This window comes from Lytechinus variegatus, chromosome 10 (genome assembly GCF_018143015.1).
Source record: "Lytechinus variegatus isolate NC3 chromosome 10, Lvar_3.0, whole genome shotgun sequence".
Taxonomy (NCBI): Eukaryota; Metazoa; Echinodermata; class Echinoidea; order Temnopleuroida; family Toxopneustidae; genus Lytechinus; species Lytechinus variegatus.
Genome location: NC_054749.1, coordinates 1,358,495 through 1,379,203, shown reverse-complemented (window position 1 = coordinate 1,379,203; position 20,709 = coordinate 1,358,495). Strand labels below are relative to the sequence as shown.

Genomic DNA, 20,709 nt, shown 5'->3' with positions numbered 1-20,709 from the left:
CATTTTCGGGGCGCTTTCATGTTGGTGTGTAACTGTGAATGTGATACAATCATTGATAATTTTTTAAACATTACCTCGGTAACATAATTTTTAAACCTGTATGAAGTATTCAAAAACAGTTGTCATCATTGTTTTCTTGTCATTTTGTTATTATTACTTGGGTATTCGAGTTCTCCCAATGTCATAATCGGGATCTGCCGAACATTCAATTAGTGTAAATTTTGCTGATCGATTGGCGGCATGCCAATCGAACCATTCGATCAATCGATGTTTACTCCCAGGCATAATTAGTGCCTGTGACTACTGAAGGCTTGATTGCAGCCTAATTCTTCCTTTAAGTGCCTCAATCAGTCCATGGATCCATGATATTTTCCATTTTACAACTGGAAACTTGGGATCCCTTGAAGATCGTTGATATAAGGCATATCCTTCCTCCATCAGAAATCAATATCATCCTCGTCATGTTTCATCTTTGCTAGGGTAGATTCCATCCCAGTTTTATTCTTTGACATGAGAGGTCTCAGAGCCGTTTGTAAACTGGGGTATAACCGTGGAAACAAAAGTTCCTGGGCAGCCAACAACTGCTTGACTCTGTGACGTTCCTGTATGGCATTGAAAGGATGAAAGATTGCGGTAGGAATACAATGAGAAGATATTTGTTCAATAAATAAGGAAGCTATATGATTTTAGGTATATGTCTTTCTCATCCAATTACACTGATTTCCTATCTACCGTAGTTCTCCCATTACGACCCCCCCCCCCCCCCCCCGATTGTCCGACTGCAGCAAAATTAGCAGGCAACTATTCAACATAATAGCATTGTTACATTTTCCCCAAATTTTCAATCTATTTATTTAAATAATCAATTTATTTTTATTACATTGTTGTTTTGGTATATTTAGTAGAATAATATTTAGTAGAATATTTGAAAGATTAGAAGGAGCAATTACCTTTGGTGCTTCAAAGCAGGCTGGGCAGTTTTCTGGTATTACAGGAAGCTTTGCCTGTTAAAATGACACACATATACACTCTGATTTATTCTTTGAGGAAAAGAAATTGTACATCGTCAGGGAAGTAGGATAGAAAAAAGAAATATATAAAGCAAGGCGAGAAGAAAAGATGGAAGAAAGACAAAAGACATTAAAAGGAAGAATAAAAGGGGAGATGTAAAGCAAGGCACAAAGAATGGCAAAAAAATGTAAGAGAAAGAAAGAAAGGAGGGAGGGAGGGAGGGAGGAAGGAAGGAAGGACGGTCAGAAGGTCGGAAGGAAGGAAGGAAGGACGGACGGACGGAAGGAAGGATGAAAGAAAGAAAGAAAGAAAAAAAGAAAGAAAGAAAGAAAGAAAAAGGAAGGCAAAGATTGAGAGGCAGGGGAAATGAAAAGAAACAAACTAACAAGAAAATAAATACTACGACATATAAAAGAAAACTTTAGAAATATTCCTAACAACCTAATTTAGGAATGGATTATTTCATATAGAAACAACAGCTCTTTCAGCAACACCAAAAAAGGAAGAAAGAGAAGAGATCTCACCTGTTCGGCAAAGTCCCTAAGATCCCTTTCTCTGACATACACAAATGGTCTAATAACTCTGAGATCACCTTCTCTGTAGAGTAAGAACAGAAATAAAGGACATATAGGGAATAAATTATAATAATGTGACTTATAAAGCGCCAAATCCACTCTGTAGAGTGCTCAAGGCGCACAAAGAACTAAGAGTTGAATAAAAAAAGTTTTTAGAAGATTTTTGAAAGTTTCTACAGAGGTACATTTTCTTATGCCTTCAGGAAGGCTATTCCACAAAGTGGGGCATGCAAAAGCAATGATCTTCCCCCCAAGTTTTTGAAACTTTGGAATGACAAGGAAGCCCGAAGTGGATGAGCGCAAAGACCTGCTTGGTCTGTCGTTATTGATAAATGAAAGAATGTATTGTGGTGCTGATCCAAGAATACTATGAAAAGCAAGCAACAAAATCTTAAAGATAATCCGATTTCTGATAGAGAGCCGATGCAGCGAATACAAGACGGGAGTCATATGAGAGTGTTTACTTGACAAAGTGACAATGCGAGCAGCTGCATTCTGAAGCTTATATAACTGAGCGTGCAGTAAATTAAACAACATGAGTGTGAAGGGGGGGCATGTCTGCACATCTGAAAATTTAATTTAGGACTAAAACTCCCTCCATCCATAATTTACTGTTCGAAATAGACATGAAATGAAATACTCCGAAAATTTGCTTTGCCCAATTGATCGTGGGCCCAGCAGCCACCGTGCAGCGCCAGATTGACGAGGCTCTATCCCTTTAATTGTTGAACGCCAAACAGGGTAGCAGCAACTCCCATCTTTTAACGTCTTTTGGTCTGACGCGGCCGGGGGTTTGAACCCCTGACCTCCCGGTTGTGAGACGGACGCTCTACCAACTGAGCCAACACACCAGTTAAACATGAATGTTTCTTTATTTCACAAAAATTTTCAGTTGATAATGTTCCTTGGTGCCAGAAATCTCATAAAAATTTGAGAGAAATGTAGGATTTTCTTGGAAAATACCTCGGCTAATCATTTCCAGATTGAACAAAAAAGTGGTGCCCCATGTCTGCGCACTCATTCACATTAAAAAAAGATTTAGGGACTTTGATGAGAAACATTGCATCTTGGGGCTGTGACATAAAATGCCTGAAATTCAATATTTTCCACCATTTTGAGTATTGTCTGTCTTAGCATTGCAGACATAAATTTTGTGGTCGTGCTGTATCTTCTATCAATAGAATCTCACAGATATGTGTATGCTCAGACAAAGGTCACTGCGCAGACTTAGGGCACTTTACCATACTTCATGCACCATACTTATATACTGACATAAAAAATGAATAATATCATCTATACAGGGTCTTTAGTAGTGCGTTGAAAATGTATAATCTGGTCCACTTGATATCCCTATGCAATATCAGAGAAGACTGCATGATGCACCGATACCTGATAGATTCCTATTGGCCAATGTACAAAACTTGCTGTGCACTATCATACTGTATTGCAAGGTTTAAAGGACAAGTCCATCCCAACAAAAGTTGATTAGCAAAATACTGAAAATTTCATTGAAATCGAATGTAAAATAAGAAAGTTAAGACATTTTAAAGTTTCGCTTAATTTCACAAAACAGTTATATGCACATCCTGGTCTGTATGTAAATTGGCAGACTGATGACGTCACCCACTCACTATTTCTTTTGTATTTTGGTATATGAAATACGAAATACACTGTATTCTAATTTTCTCCTTGTCAAGTGAACCATGTTTTATTTCTCCCTGAACATGTGGAATGACCATTATTTTAACAGTTTATGGTTAAATTAAGTTGGTCCTGTACTGTCAAATTTGTAAAAATTGAAATATTGTATTATTCAAACAATAAAAAACAAAAGAAATAGTGAGTGATGGACATCATCGTCTCTCTCATTTGCATATCGCTGAATTGCTCATTGAACTGTTTTGTAAAAATAAGCAAAACTTAGAAATGTCATAACTTTTTTATTTTACATCCTATTTCGATGAATTTTCAGCATTATGTTAGTTTGATTTTTCTCTATCGATTCAAACCAACAAGTTTCTGGGGTGGACTTGACCTTTAATGAATAATGATCAATAAAAGTAACATCATTGGATGGCTCTCCTTCATGAGACACCCAAAATATTTAACTTGCTAGGTCTAACATTGCACTCATCTTTGCTTTGTGCAATTCCTTACGAATCCAATATTCCCCAAATCTTGGAATATTTATGGTATGTATTATCCCATTCTGAGCCATAAAATACAATAACAATTCAAAAATGTCAATATTGATTACTAAATGCCATGTTCTAATGACCGACTTCAATTATCAAAATCTCATCAAGTTTTATCCACCACTATGAAATTTTATTTATCATATATGATTAATTTCTTTATTTCCTGATTCATAAAAACATTAAATATTATTATACTGAGTCAGTTATGGTTCTTACTTGACTGTATAGTTGGCTTTCATTGTCCTTAGGAGACCATTATGGAAAACAGACATCAAGAAACTAGAAATGAAAAACACACACAAAAAAAATACTCTCATATATTTCATGTTTCACTGGATGATATAATGATAATATCAGAATATTGTGGTATTGAAACTATAAACAGAGGTTAGGTCCATGATAATATAATATTTCAATGTTTCAGAAGATATAAAACACAAACATTAATCAAAGTACTTTAATCAAATTTACCATGGTGAAGAAAACTATTTTATTTATCATTCCCAGCTAACTATAAATGATTTCAGTGTCGACAGAGTTGACAAATTTACCCTTGACTCTGACAGATTTGTGACATTATTGGCTTTCCATAGTTAACCCATATCTTTAAATCAAGGTTTAAATTAAATAAACCACAGTTCAAAATATGGGCCATATAATCCCTTTTTATACGTTTTACCTTTCAGTGAGGTCATCAAGATGTTGGCCCATTGCAAGGACGTTGTATCCCTCTCTCCTGGCACATGCATAAAGTCTGCCTCTCTTCATACGGGAGCAGAAACTACAAATAGAATCGCATCCTTCAGGCAAAGCGGCTGCTTGATCAATGATACCTTGGATTCAACGTATAGAATATTAAACCTTAGTGTTTCTAAAAATAGTTGTAATATATTGTTTTCTCCTAGATGAAAGGTAAATCATAGGCAGAGATATTGTTTAATTTGTCACACGCATCATGAACCGTCCTCTCTGCGTACTTCAATGCGAAAGTTAGTGTTGCAGAAAACGCATTTAAAGAAAAGCTTGTTTAAAACCAGCAATAAGTGCACCTACAAGGAGAGCAAATTATTTACCGGTGTCTTCGTTTGAAAGTTCAGGTTCCAAATTTCCATCCCGTATCTTTATATATTCTTGAAGTGAATTATTTACGCTACAGTGGGCATCGTAACAGAGCGGACGGTTCGTGGTGAAATCGCGAGGCGCGATAGTGCATTGTATCTATTCCAGAGAGGACGGTTCGTGGTGCGTACGATGAATTGAGTGGCAATCACTGAAATTAAAGTTGGATTGATTGTGTTCGTTTGTATTCACATAGTATGAACTGTGATCATTTCCAAGTGAATGATATTGATCACAATAACTCCACACCTTTGGGTAATATGTCCAAGGGCGCCGGAAGCGGGGGGCACTTGCCCCCCCAAATAAAACTTTGGGGGGGCAAAACGAGATTTTGCCCCCCCAACGTGCCCCCCTGACAGATAAAAAATGATAAATTATTTAAGGACAAAAGTAAATGAAGGCACTTTTCTGCCTGAAAATTGTCATTTCCATTGTCAAAAATGAAAAAATTTTGCCCCTGACGGGGCAAATACATTATCATAGTAAGCCTCGCGTCTTTTGACGAACAGTTCCTCTGTGAAACATAGCTTTGATAAGCCCCTTTTCCATCTTATTACAGTGTGATAACGTTTAACCTTTTAATGAATACATTTCAGACTAAAAGCGAATGGCAAATTGATAGTGGTCCACCAATGATTAGGTTTATAATTCTATGATGCTGGCTGTGTCGTCTAACAAACGCGCGGTCGCCCAGAAACGCTCAGACTGGACCCGATATAACTAACGCGCGTGAACACTAGTTACTCGAGCAAGATATGGAATCTATGTCATAGCTATCAAGCCCAGAAACCATATTATATATATCAATTATTTCATTTTCAACTAAATTTAAATTTAGTTAATACAGTGATAACAAGAAAGCGGTGTTGGAACGCGTCTGCCCGTCGAAGTCGAACCAAAGATCGTAGGTTCGAGTCCACCCTGGGCGGATGACTGAAGTCAGTGCGTTGTGTGTAAACGTCTCTCCCATGTTTCATAGATGCAGGCTATGTTACAATGGAAAACACTCCGTCCCTCGGATAGGACGTTAAATGGAGGCCCCGTGTAGAGGAGAGTCACCACCTTTGCACGTTAAGAACCCACTGCACTATTCGTATAAGAGTAGGGGGAAACCCCGGTGTCGAGGTCCACCTGCACCCCCCCCCTCCAATCAGTTAAATCGGGAGGAGAGACCTGTGGATCATAGTGATTCAGTTCGCTTTTCGCCTCCCAGGCACAGGTGACGCCAAACAAATAATAATAACAATTCAGTGCCCTAAAGAAAATACCAAGGTCATTTCAACTCAATATAGACATGTTATCAGAAAATTACACTCAGAATAATCATGTGTAGAGGATTATAATTTATAATTTGTAAAAATGGTGAATCCCACTCGAAAGCAACTTAGAGATAATGTTTAGACATGAACAAAATAAAGTCATCTGTGAAAGTGTCTTCTTGACCGGAAGATATTATCCGAGATATGAATAAAAATGTAAAGAATATAAAAGAAAAAAATAAGCGTTACAGTAGTGCTCTACTATAAAAAAAATCTTAAGATATTTTCACAGCCCCGTATTTCCTCTATTCCTTTTCATTGGCATGATTGGAAGGCGTTTTGTCTGATACTATTTCAGCTCATATATAGCACTTATGTATTTTAGATTCCAAAACTTCTTCCCATTACCTGTTACTAGTCAGATCGAGATGGCAGCTATGTTCTCTGGTTCATCCCAGCTTTTGTTATTCATGGACGTTTGCAAAAATAAAAAAAAAAACCCGGGAGTGGGTGGGGCTGCAAGACCTAAATTTTCGAAGAAACGTAAGAGCGAGGGGATTTGTGATGGGGGAGCTTTTGCATTTTCTAGAACGAAATTGAAGGATTTCGTGCACACTTTTGGTGAATTTTGTGAATTTTGCCCTCTCGATCGGCGGCCCCCGGCTGCGTACGGTCATGTTTGTCATCTTAAAGTCTTTAAAAGGCCTATATTACACTGGCTTGAAACAATTTCGTTTGCAATAAGGCTTGTAATTTGCTGGAACTGCAACCCTGGTCACGAAGAAACACCAGGCTGGGTCAGAAGGGCCGGCCGGCCGGAGGAAACAGAAGGAGCAAAAAGAACTCCAAGACTGTTTAATTCTCAAGAAATTTATTTTTGAATGCACTTAGAAACGCAACTTTTACACTCCATTTTACACAAAATCCTTACGTGGGGGGAGGTCCCATAGCCTCTCCCCCTCGATCGCTTCGGTATCTCACGCTGTCAAAAATATTGTGCCCCTTTCGGGATTTTGCCCCCCCAAAACTGAAAGTGTTCCGGCGCGCCTGAATATGTCTGACATGCTCTTCTCATAAGAGCTACATGTATTCCATTATTTCTCTATTTTCTAGTTCAAATAATAGGTTATAATAATAATAATAGGCATTAATATAGCACCATCTATCTAGAAATATTCTATTCTGAGGTGTGTTGTTATTATTATTATTATTACCCCGGCTTTAGCTCGACCTGCCTTTTAGCGCTCATGCATTCAAGGAATTAATCCTGCCGGGTACCCATTCACCTCACCTGGGTCGAGTGCAGCACAATGTGGATACATTTGTTGCTGAAGGAAATTACGCTATGGCTGGGATTCTCTCAGATTATAATAGCTAGAGCAGTTCATCAAGTGACATACATGTAGCTCAGTTGGTAAGAGCACCTGTTTCAGATGAGATCGTATGATCTCAACATGCATGGGTTTGAGTCTAGCTTATGCCGAAAGACATCTAACAAAAATAAGGTGGTACACGAACCACGAGTCTCGCCTGATTTGGCGATCAGTGAATTTGCAATGTGGTCATTTGACCCCTAGATGACCTTTGACCCATCATCCTCATGAACACACGTGTGATATTACCCAAGAATCATTTGAACCAAGTGTGATCAAAATTGATGTAGAAATTAACAAATGAAAGCAAGTTGCATGAAAAGTTCCCAAAAAGGATGGACATGACCTCACATCTTTCGAACTTTTGACCCCTAGATGACCTTTGACCCCATCATTCTCATGGGCTCACATGTGGACCAACAGACTTACAGGAAAAGTTATCATTTGGTCTCTGCCGAAATTTGTTCAGGCGAGACAAAAAACTGAAGCTACATGTAGCATTGCAAGTTGGCGTGCCTCACCACTGAATTCAGTGCAGGTGTGAATGCAGTTAGAAAACACTCCGCCCATCGGAAAATACACAAATGTTCATCCCAAGTATAGGAGAATCACAACCTATGCAAGTCAAAACCAATACACCATTCGTCAAATAGTAAGGTGGTCACCCAGTGTATTGCACCAGCTGGTCCCGGCAAACCAGAATAGCATGATAATACACCAGAGAGGAAGAAGAAGTGAAATGACGATGGAAAATAATTGGGGTCAGACGGACAAAGGATGACCATTTAAAGGGGAAGTTCACCCTGACAAAAAGTTTATTGTAAAAGTAGTAGAAAAATAATAAAAAATACTGCTGAAGGTTTGAGAAAAATTCATCAAAGAATTAAAAAGTTATAAGTATTTCAATTACTTGATTTGTGACGTCATATGCGAGCCGCATTCCTACATAGCAAATGGTAAAAAAATCAATGAAATGTCATTTTCTCAGAAAATTGAAGATGGTTTTCACTGTACCTTTTGTATATCAATAGACAAATCATTTCACACCCGATCATGAATAGAAAACAAAATTAAGTCATCAGGAACCATACAAAATTTTATGTTACATAACATATGGGGCAGCTGCTCATTTATGACGTCACAAATAAAGACTTTGAACACTAATAACTTTCTTAATCTCTAATGGATTTTCCTCAAACCTTCACCAATATTTCTTTTATATTTTCTGCTATCTTTACAACAAAGTTTTCTTCAGGGTGAACTTCCCATTTAATTGAAGTGACCCTAACAGGTCTCCTGTTACTCACATTGCTCTTCATAAAAATAGGGCAGACCCAGTTTAGCGAGGTATCCAATGAGAGGTCGAGGATTGAAGGAGGATGTTTGTGGGTCAACAGTCACTGCTCCAAGGTCAAAGGTTATACCCTAAGGAAAGGAAAGATGAAGAATATGATTTTTTTAAAAAAATCATATCAGCAACGAGACAATGTAATGTATTGTTTGTTGTCTTTCTTTAACTGTTCTTATGACAACTCCTGGAAATTTATTTGAGCTTAATCAAACTATCACAATGTCTACAAAGTAATAGAATACAGTCTCACATTTACATCATTATAATATCACTTGTTCACAAAATCAATACATAACAAGTGGAATGCCTCTGGCCATCTCACCTGCATCACACGATTCAACATAGCAGCAGTGCTGACTTTGAAAACTACTATAACTCGCACAAGATGTTCAGTGATACTTGGTTACTCTTATTTCCACATTTTATGAACTAGACCAATACACTTTACAGAGATAGGATGGTAATTTAACAAATACCCCCAATGTGGACAAAGTTCATTGACCTCACATGACCTTTGACCTTGATCATGTGACCTGAAACTTGCACAGGATATTCAGTGATACTTGATTACTCTTATGTCCAAGTTTCAAAAGTCAGATCAATAAACTTGCAAAGTTATGATGGCAATTCAACAGATACCCCCATTATGGCCAAAGTACATTGACCTTTGACCTTGGTCATGTGACCTAAAATAAGCACAGGATGTTCAGTGATACTTGATTACTCTTATGTCCAAGTTTTATGAACTAGACCAACATATTTTTAAAGTTATGATGGTAATTCAACAAATACCCCCAAATCAGCCAAAGTTCATTGACCCTAAATGACCTTTGACCTTGGTCATGTGACATGAAACTCATGCAGGATGTTTGGTGATACTTCATTAACCTTATGTCCAAGTTTAATGAACTAGGTCCATATATTTTCTAAGCTATGATGACATTTCAAAAACTTAACCTCAGGTTAAGATTTTGATGTTGATTCCCCCAACATGGTCTAAGTTCATTGACCCTAAATGACCTTTGACCTTGGTCATGTGACATGAAACTCTACTAGGATGTTCAGTAATACTTGATTAACCTTATGGCCAAGTTTCATGAACTAGGTTCATATACTTTCTAAGTTATGATGTCATTTCAAAAACTTTACCTTAGGTTAAGATTTGATGTTGACGCCGCCTTTCGCCGCTGTCGGAAAAGCAGCGCCTATAGTCTCACTCTGCTATGCAGGTGAGACAAAAACCAAATAGGCACTAATTGAGCAAGTAAACAGTAAATACAAAAGGGTACTGTGATATTTCACCCTTGTCACAGACCATATTGCTTTCAAAATAGTTAGAAAATCAATACATCAATCTACATATATATATGGCAGATAAATGATATTTACATAATTGCTAATTGAGCAAGTAAACAGTAAATACAAAAGGGTACTGTGATATTTCACCCTTGTCACAGACCATATTGCTTTCAAAATAGTTAGAAAATCAATTCATCAATCTACATATATATATATGGCAGATAAATGCTATTTGCAAAATTTCTTGTTGTGCACCAAAAAAAAAGGAGAATTCCTGAACATGAAAGAAATGGCCCCAATTTTCAGCAATCACCTAATAATTCCTTCCCTGCAAGTAAATGTATATGAAAGAAACCTCAATCCTTCAAACTACCCTTTAACATTCATACCAATCATAATTTTTTTTTTATTACTCACATAATTTTTTTTGTGTCAGCCCAATGTTTATATATACATACATATTAAATAATGAAAACTACATAATAAACTTACATTTTTCTTTGCAGCAAATTGATACTGTCTGAGAGTATGAAGCAGAGAGAGACTATCCTTGCCTCCAGATAAACAAACTAAAACACGATCTCCATCTCGCAACATCTTATAATCCTCTAAAGCCTGAAATAAATCAGTAAACCATGTCCAAGGAGCTGTATGTAGAGGACCAACTATTCATATCAAAATGTATACATTATTAGCATTTTCAAATTATAACAAAGTCAGCACACTATGGTTCGTATTCTGAAATTAGGTCTATGACCATGGTCTAACTCCATGCTAAAATTATGGGAAGCCAAATGTGTCAAAATTTTTATCAAGTTGTGAGCTGAAATGAAATCTCTACTGTTGTGATTTATGTAACAATTGGCTATCCATACTTAAACCACAACTTTAAACCTGAGTTTAAGTTAAACCCCACTTCAGAATACGGGCCTAGGAGTTGTACTTGAACATCATACATATCATAAATGGTATAAATTACATCTGAAAAGCTCATATGCTTATAATACCAATATTTTGATAACTAGAATGCTAGAACATTTAAGGTTTTCATTTTGTCTGACTCTAAAAGTCGAATTTTTTTTACCTGTAATGTAGGTTTGAAGATCTTCTTAGGTGGCACTTTGAATTTCACTGCAGGTTCTCCCTTGCTGTCATGACTACTTTCTGTTTTTGGAGGAGTTTGAAGTTTCTGACAAACATCACTATCTATTGAGACGTCATCTTGTAATCCTTGAGCATTGTCACATTGAGGTGCTCTACTCTGTTGTTGACATGGTAGGCAACCATCAGAATTTGTATTGCTACTAGAGTTTTCCTTTTGCAGAGAAAATTCAAGAGTTGCATCTTTGTTCACTATGCCATCATTTTCTTTCGTCCTTGGTAAAACGGAACCATCTTGGTCAAGCGTATCATCATTCACACTACAAAGGTTGTTTTCACATCCTGATTGCATCAATCGATCTTGGTCACTTAAACTTGATTCTCCAAGAATATCAGGAACATCATTATTACCTTTGGAAAACCTTGGCATTCTTTCACATATATCAGCTACCATATCTCCTGACCCTTTGTTCTCTGATTCCTCTTGCAGTATGACACAGTGTGTATGTGACTCACCACTACCAGGTGATGTATCATGTGATGTATCAGGTGATATTGAGGAAGCAACACATGACCCTCCAAACCCTTCATTAACACTATCAACAAATCTCTGTGCATTGCTGCTCCTCTGGTGAACATTCTTACCATCATCCAAGCTGTCATCCTCTCCCGGTTTCTGACCCAAGACCACATCCTTATCATTCTGTTCCAATCCATCTTCATATGATGACCCACTAACTGACCTTTGACCTTTCACACGGTCACGAATCTTTGTAGATGTCACTGAAGGCTGGCATCTTTTAAGATGTTCTCTCCTTTTACCCAGTTCACCCTCCGTCAGGGGATAGGATGGAGGTTCAAAAGGAAGAGTGGAAGCTTGGATGGTCTTCTTATTGCCTTTAAGAACCTTATTTGCTTCACTCGGAAGCATAAACCATCTAAGCTTGGTTGTTCCTTCATCAAACAGGATGGTCTGATCGGGTAAGTGGTGGATCTGAGTCTGGAATAAAATCAAAGTTCAAGATAAGTTTAAGTAATCGCACAAATTATATAATGTCATGAGAAATTATTTAAAATCAAGTCAATTGTCACCTTGAAATGTTGATTTAAACTCAACATAGTGAAATCATTAAATCTGGCTGAAAAGTGACAAACTTGAGAAAAGAACCTATATGGGACAATTTATCATAATTAATTGGAAAAAAGACTTATTGCCATGCAGAAATGCAGTGTTAATATTAAATTCTGGGCAATTACACATTTTCTACAACAATTATTTGAGACATATCTTTTATTTACAAGTTTTGGATGGTAACACTACTAATAAAATGGGTAACCCTAAAGCTTGAACTGTCACATATATAATCCCTTAAAAAGCTTCCCTAAGCTGTTGACCCTTTGTTGATAAACTTGGATAAAACTTGTCAATATAAATTTACAAGCTACAATTAAAAGGTCCTTAATTAGTACAATGTAATTGGCTGAGGGACGACACCGTAATAAAATTCTGGCAGTGAGTTTGATGAAACATGACCTAGGATGATGATGATGATGATAATAATAATATATGCAGGGTATTTCTATAACACACGTATCCACCTTATTAGGTGCTCCTATATTACCCCAGCTAAGATAGTATACCGATTCTGGTGCTAACAGCTATTTTGAGGAATTACCTCCTGTCCCTTTTACCTCACCTGGGTTGAGTGCAGCACATTGTGGATCAATTTCTCACTGAAAGAAATAACACCATGGCTGGGATTCAAACCCACGACCCTTATGTTTCAGAGTCCAAAGACTTCCATTTTCTTTTGACTTATTTCTTGCTTGCCTTCCTGTCCTCTTTCTTCTTCTATCTTTCTTTCCATTTTCAACTTTATTGGCACCTCTCCTTGTAGTAATTATGTAATGATTATTGGTATTTTATTAAATGTAATTAATATGGGACTGAGACCCTCTGAGATGTAGGATATTGTGTGTGGTTTTGGGTTCCTTTACATTGATTTGGGGCTTTTGTTAATGGACAGTTTTGGGGTCCTCCTGGTTGTCCCCTAACCCCCTCTTTCCTTTTTCTCTTTGGGTCTCATTTCCCATTCCTTCAGTTCATGTATTTATACTAATTTTTTTTTTATTTGTATGAATTTGTGTATTGTATTTGAATATTTACTTGTAATGTTTTCCTCACATTTTTGTTATGATTCTATTTGTAAACAGTCATATATTTCAGTCTTTGGACTGCTTGCGATTGTATACTAATTCGCTGGGCTACAATGCTCCTATAAAGCTTTGATAGGTAACTTGTGATGTGTCCACAAGCTCTTAAAGTCATCTCAACAGTGAATAAACAGAATTCATTGATGTCTGATAAAAACAAGGTATTCCATTATTGTAAGAAGAGTTTTATTGGGCAAAAGAAGAAATAATTGTTTGCCGTAACCTGATGGACCCTTGTCAAACCTGTCCACTTTTTTTATTCAAATTCAATCCCCCCTGACCTTAATTTTCATTGCTTCTCCCTTTTTTTACTAACGAATGGTGCAGTTGAACATCACCCATGACAGTCAGACCGCAGGTCCCTATGCTAATGAGCAAAAAGGCCAGATTCATCCAAATCATCTCGTGACTGAATCCTCCTCCTTGCAAAATCTCGTGATTCGTGAGATTTTCTTTCTCTAAGAATTTACCTGTTTTAACCTCAAGTTAAATGAAATATTATTGCACCATCAGATAGAGTAAAAGTTACTCTTTCATATTGGTCATTTGTTTTGTATACAATATTTTGTTAAATAAGTAAATTTCTGGCCTGAAAGTGTGCCTCAAAACTGAATTTTCTTCCTCCGTTTTCTTTTGCAAATTGTGCAAAACTTTTTATTTTGAGCCTCAATGATATCTATATCACCATAAAGCTGAACTTCTGTACTTTCTCACAATGCCACACTTGATATGCGGCACCTTTTAATCGGGTCAAGATCACACTTTTCCCACCAAGGTACAAGACGAGATTTCTGAAATTTTGTACTTGCATGAAATCCAGAGTCCTGATTGGCTGGATAAGGTTCACAGAACAACAGGCGCGCGGTATTTGAGGAGATTACCACATGGGAAGTGTGACCTTCCCACGAACCCAGGCACTGGAACCGTTGGAATTTGCCACTGGGTGGTCTCTTTGACCAATCAGAGTGCAGTATTCTTGTTTTCAAACTGCTTTATGTACTTGGCAAATGAAAAGTGTGATCTTGACCCGATTAAACCAAATCTTATTTTGAAACCTATATCATTTTAAAGCATACATATTCAGCTTTATCATGATATAAAAATCATTTGGGCTCAAACATAAATAAAGTGTGAAAATAGCAGCTTTTGTCAGGTGAAAATATTTATTTTGTAGCATATTTTAGATCAAAATTTTAACCTATATTACAAAATCTTTGAATAAATCCAAACACATGACCTGAAAGAATGATTCTTCTTCTTTACAATGGTACCAAATTCATGAAATTCGATGCACAATTAGAGCAGCAATGACCGAATGAAAAGAGGTGTTTTGGTCCGCATCAAGCTCATTAAATATGCAAAACAACTCAAGTCATGAATATCACTTGGATGAAAGAAGCCACTTTCTTGGGACCTGCAGTCTGACTGATGATGATGTGGAAGAGGTTCATTGTGGTGAAGCATTGAGTAGAAGAAATAAACAGTTGTCTCACGATGTGAGAAACTACGTTTGTTACATCGTGAGACAACTGGTTATTTCTTCTACTCAATCAACCATGATATGGGAAGGAAAAAAACAACCGAACGACCCCCTTCTTTAAACCTCCTTTCCTGCAACAAACATATTTTCTTGGAGGGGGGCATAATGACAAAAGAATTGATTTTAAAAAATCCCTTCCTACCTTTGCTGCTTTCACAAAGATTTCTTCGGCTAGCTGGAGGCAGTGCTGTATTAAATAAAAAAAATACATGAAAAATAAGAATTATCACTATTCCTCCCAACCTATGAAAATGTTTTCCTCATTCTCTCTTACTATAGGGTTAAAACAAAGTTCATTTCACAACACCGTAAAAACCTGTGAGTTAATGTAAGTGTACAAATTTACCATACAGTTCAACTCTGCTATGATGACAAATCAGTTCTCTACCCCATAATAATAATATGCAACATTTATATAGCGTTTGTAAGCGCTGCATACTATTACCCCGGCTTTAGCACGGCTACCCTGATAGGGCGCATCGAGCATTCACGGAATTACTTCCTACTGGGTACCCATTTACTACACCTGGGACGAGAGTGGCAAATGTAGATAAACGCTTTGCCAAAGGACGCTAGTGCTGTCGTGGGATTTGAACCCCGGACCTTGTGCTTCACAGTCCGGAGACTTAGAACTAATAACTAATAACTTCCCATAATTAATACTTAAAAACAATATTGCATTCAATAAAAATTCACCTTATTCAATTCAATATCTATTGACCACAATGGAAATTCAATTCATTATACAGGCAATAAGATTTATATTTATAACTAAGTAGCGCCATGAGCGTCTCTAGACGGTGTTTGCGCTCAATAAGACATCACTATTATTATCATTATTATTAAAGTGATTGGTTAACATTGGTTTGACTTTTAAAAAATCTGGGCTAGAAGGTGCAAATTGTCACCTGTGTCTGTGATATGTTACAAAAATGAAGCCCAGAAAAAATTGCGTTCGAAAATGATTATTTAGTGCTTCAAAAATTGAAATATAAAGTGACCGGAAACACCATCTTAATTTCATCCCATACACTTAATATGTGTACTATTTAGGTGTCTATAAGACGCCTATTTACAAAATCGGGGTTTGCCTTGTAGTTTTAGCTTTTCATTCTCAATAATGGTTGTTTTCAGGGTTTATCAGTTCTAATACATGCACTTGTACACATGTTTCATCTTGGTTTGAGAATTTTTTGAATCGGCTGCTCACAAAGTTAAACAATACCTTTAATAACAAATATATATTTAATAAATAGAGAATGGATACACAAATAAAGCATTATGCTCAGGAAAAGCGATCATCCATTTCTGAAAACCTGCAATTCTTTATTAAACTTGATCTAAAATTGAAATTCCATTTCGGCATAGAAAATGTACATAGCAAAGTAAGTTCAATGAATTTTCAGTACAAAAAGTAAAATACCAAAATAGATTTTCCAATTTCATTTACCGATAAACAGAAAATAACCGTCCCAACATTAGTAATATTTGTAAACAGTCTCCTTTGTATAGCCTCCTTTTAAACTGTCTTCTGTCTCTCCTTTATACTATGATTTTGTAATATACGTATTGAAACTAAGTTACGGGGGCTTGCCTCCCATTCAAGCTTCGCTTTTCTTGGCAAGCCCCTCCGTTCTGTTTTACATAGTTATCATAGTCAAAGTTACTTTAGTTTGCATTAGTTCTCATTGTTTATACCTCATTTCGATTGATGTTGTACTTTAAATTTGACTATGTATTGTTTGATTTTGTTGTGCTTTGTGAACGGAAAATGAATAAATCTAAATCTAATATGAAATGGGATACTACAATTGGTGATAAGTCTATTCATGATTTAATCCAGTTATTAAAAATAATTCCAATTACAATTCAGAACATACTGTGAATCTATCTACCTGATAGTCATTGGGCAGGGAACCTTTCTTCTTGACCACACGAGGTTCAGGATAGGTCATGTGACCCGAGGTGTAGGAGATAGAACCAAGCCAACGACGATCCTCAAAGACCTGATGTGTTTGATGCTTCCACTCTCCTGTTTCGGGGTTGAACATGTACTACAGAAGATAGATACATAGACAGACAGACAGATAAATAGATAGATAGATAGAGAGGTAGAGAGAGAGGGAGAAAAGAAAAAGAGATGCACACACACACACACAGATAGAGAAAGAAGATGATGGAGAACAAAATCAATGTGAGAGAGTTAATGAGAACAAGTGAAACATCCAAGACAGTCTCGCCTCCACAATCACAGTCAATTCAGCAGTAGTCTTTTGTCGAGGCCCTGACGGCTGCTTCCCGAGCAAAGTGAGGGATATAGCGAAGCAGAGCACAGCGAGAACAGGGCCTCTTGACATCTGAGCCGAATTTCACCGACTATCTTTTGTTATTTATTGTTTTTACCAATATTCCGCCCCAAAACTGGTCGGTGAAAATCATCCAAGGAGAGCACGGGCTGCAATGACGTCATATTGAATATTCATGAGCTCATCTTGAATGGTGACCGATTGATTCTTGGCGAAGAGTGATGATTAAATATCAATGAACATTGAATATGCCTCTAACATGCGGAATATTGATCGATTTAAGGATTTGCAAGTCGATGAAATTAAATATGCACTGAAATGACGAGATGTTACCCACAGGATATGGAAAAAATTTAATCTTTCATACGATTCCACTATGCCTGTATGCGTCGATTATCGATCTCCGCGGTGCAGAGAGGGAATGCTGGAGTCGAGATGTTCAGTTGGTGCTTCCCCTTGCCTAGAGTCTGACCAGGCCGATCTCCCGGGAAGTTTTGGGCGGTGATGGGTCTGTTACAGATAGTACTAGTACTACTTGTAGCATTTTGCTGGTTATATCCCCTTTAGTGTCCCGCAATCAAATAAATCCCCTGCTGAATAGTGGACTACTAGTCTTCCGAACCCCGAACGAAACAGCTTTGACACTTCATTGGTTTACTAGGTGACCGGTAATATTCATGGCTCATGTATATTCATTAGGAAGATGTTCCTCATGAATATATAATTCAGCCCAGATGTCAAGAGGCCCTGGCTCGCTGCACTCCCCAGGCCTAATTCGCTAAACGAATTAAGAAATCCCTCGCTTCGCTCAGGAAGCAGCCGCCAGGGCCTTGACAATAGGCTAATTCAGCAGTGGTATTGACATCATGACATTGAAATGTAAAACATTTTCTCTATTTTTTTTAGTTGAAACATTGGCAATGAAAGCTTGTGGAAAGACAGATGCACAGCTTCTCAATTTGAAATGTATAGTATTCAAACAGTTCTTCCTCAGTTTATTACACATACTTAACATTCAGTTTCACATACAATGAATTCGACAAAGTTGTCAAGATATTTTGTAAAATTCATTTATATGTAGCTGAATTTATCAAGAATCAGTAATTGCAATTTGTAAAGAACTTCTTGAAAACTGCTTGATAGGATGACCCTAGTTTGAAACAAATTGAATTAAATAGTTCCAGTAGCACTTATCCTTATTCCTTCAACAAAAACAGAAAGCTATAGGTCCTCTCCATTCAAACATACGAGTGGTTTCTTTGTAGGCAAGGAGAATGAAAAGCTGGTTCTTCAGGTGAATACAAATCAAACTAAGGTATTTCTTAAAACTTACTTGTGGTAGAAGTTTCCATCCATTTTCTGCAACCATGGCAACGGCTTCCATGACAAAGTCTTTCTCTTCCTCGCTCATGAAGAATGGGAAGTTGAGTCTTGCAAAACCAGGTCTAGAAAAATAAATTCCATTCAAAAAAAATATTCATACCCAAAGAAAATGGAGTTTTGTAATAAATAAAAATAAAAGGTTTAATGACAGCAGAGGGAATAAAAAAAAAATAATCACACTGAACTTTCAAAAAGACATTTTCCTTGCTTTTATTTTAAAGATTTGCATTTGCTCTAGAGTTCAACTGGGGTGTGAGTGGTCACAAATAAAAAGATCTGAAAAAAGCTGAGGAGTGGTGAAAAAGTCTGAAATAGAACAAGCTCCATTCTTTTTGTACAGAGGAAAGCCCAAAAAAGCTAAAATAAAGCTGAAAATCAAAACATAAAAATCTGAAATCAGATAAAAATCTCAACTCTCACACCCCTGGTTCAATGACATGCTGAAAATTCTAGGACACTGCTGGATGGTTGGTTTTAAAATTTTTAGACAAAGAATATAACACAATAACACAAAGATTAGTCAGTATTATAAACACAAGAAGTACAAAGATTAGCGATTGAACTTACAATTGATTTACATACTTGGCTACACATAATGATCAACATAATCAAGCCTAAAATTCAGCCTGACAATCAACTGCTAAGCCTAAGTTTTGTGTGGAAGGGCCTAGATGTAAAGTTCAATAGACAGCAATTTCTTTTAAGAAAAAACAAAAATAGAATTATTTTACAGTCATAAACATTCTACTGAACATGATAAAATGGTATGATACATTATGATTTACCTGAGAATCTCTTTCTCTGAATATTCACTGTACCTCCTAAGATGAACCCTATCAAGACGACTGGAAAATAAAAAGAAAAACACAATATTTTTTATTCAATATCAATACCTTTATGTTTCTCCTTCCTGATACATGATCATTAATAACAAGAATGCAGCGTTGAGGCATTGACCTATCACAAATGGACATTCAACGAATCCCCTCCTTTGGGCCAAAGACCATCACCGCTAATCCTTTTATAAACAGAGCGCTGGCAGCTGACGCCCATCAAGCCGGTCGTAAAACACGCTATCACTGATGGACAGCGGAAATCAATTGTGCGCTGCTCCTACCCATTGCGATGTTGTTCGTTCACTTTATCAAAAGCAACGCACAGCAGCGAACGTTAGCACTATGAAAATGATTGCAGAAACAAGAAAACAGGCGTGCATAAACATATTTTTTACGTACATCGCAAATAACCGCACATGAAATGCATTGACATCACCTTGCAGATCAGTATATTTACGGCAAAGATGCAGTTAAAATTTGACGGAGAAACGTGCGGAAAATCGTTAAAAATGCATCTATTTCGGACAATATTGATGTCGATAGTAGCGCTTACCTTCAGTCAGAAGTGATGAAATTTAACGGGATTTTTTTTATGGTCAGACGACAATCGCACATTATAGACAGCCTAAAATAATGTACTGAAAAACCGGATATGAATTGCGCATTGCATTCTAGGTAATGTAGGGATTTTCCCTTTTGGCAATCGGGGCTAAACATGACCGTCTTTGATCGAAAGAGGGCCAGTGATCGATCGGTGACGATCAATGGCCGAAAGGAGCTTGTGTACACAATCGCCCCGGGCGGTCGTCGTAAAAAACGCGTAAAGAGAAAGTTAAGGGTTAGACAGCGATTTTAACAGCTGGAAACAGGTGGTGGTCATAAAATGCTCTCGTTGAATGTCCATTCGTAATAGGTCCATGGTTGAGGGGAGAGAAGATTCCGTGTCATGGGCTAGGTTGTGAAATCTAAAGCTCTCTAATAAGGAGAACGCAGTGTTAAAACGCCAAGTCACATTTGCTCTACGGCGAGTAGAAAACAGCCATTTTAACACTTTTTGGTACCAGCTACATATAGATGGTTTGAATAAAACTGAATAAAATGGCTGTTTTCGACTCACCGTATGGCGGTATGTAGAGAAAATGGG

At 37.1% G+C, this 20,709-nt stretch overlaps 1 protein-coding gene across 1 annotated transcript in view; it reads right to left on the bottom strand.

Moving 5' to 3' along the window:
- Window positions 1–209: 209 nt before the first annotated feature.
- Window positions 210–20,709, bottom strand: part of LOC121422867 — a 36,011-nt gene continuing 15,511 nt past the window's right edge. The window contains exons 13-24 of the mRNA XM_041618093.1: window positions 19,515–19,574; window positions 18,680–18,791; window positions 16,936–17,094; window positions 15,183–15,227; window positions 11,270–12,286; window positions 10,678–10,800; window positions 8,843–8,960; window positions 4,464–4,617; window positions 4,001–4,063; window positions 1,536–1,608; window positions 951–1,004; window positions 210–602 (exon numbers count right to left, since the gene is read on the bottom strand). Of these exons, the coding sequence (XP_041474027.1) occupies window positions 438–602; window positions 951–1,004; window positions 1,536–1,608; window positions 4,001–4,063; window positions 4,464–4,617; window positions 8,843–8,960; window positions 10,678–10,800; window positions 11,270–12,286; window positions 15,183–15,227; window positions 16,936–17,094; window positions 18,680–18,791; window positions 19,515–19,574 (2,143 nt within the window). The 3' untranslated portion in view covers window positions 210–437. The remainder of the gene's footprint in view (window positions 603–950; window positions 1,005–1,535; window positions 1,609–4,000; window positions 4,064–4,463; window positions 4,618–8,842; window positions 8,961–10,677; window positions 10,801–11,269; window positions 12,287–15,182; window positions 15,228–16,935; window positions 17,095–18,679; window positions 18,792–19,514; window positions 19,575–20,709) is intronic.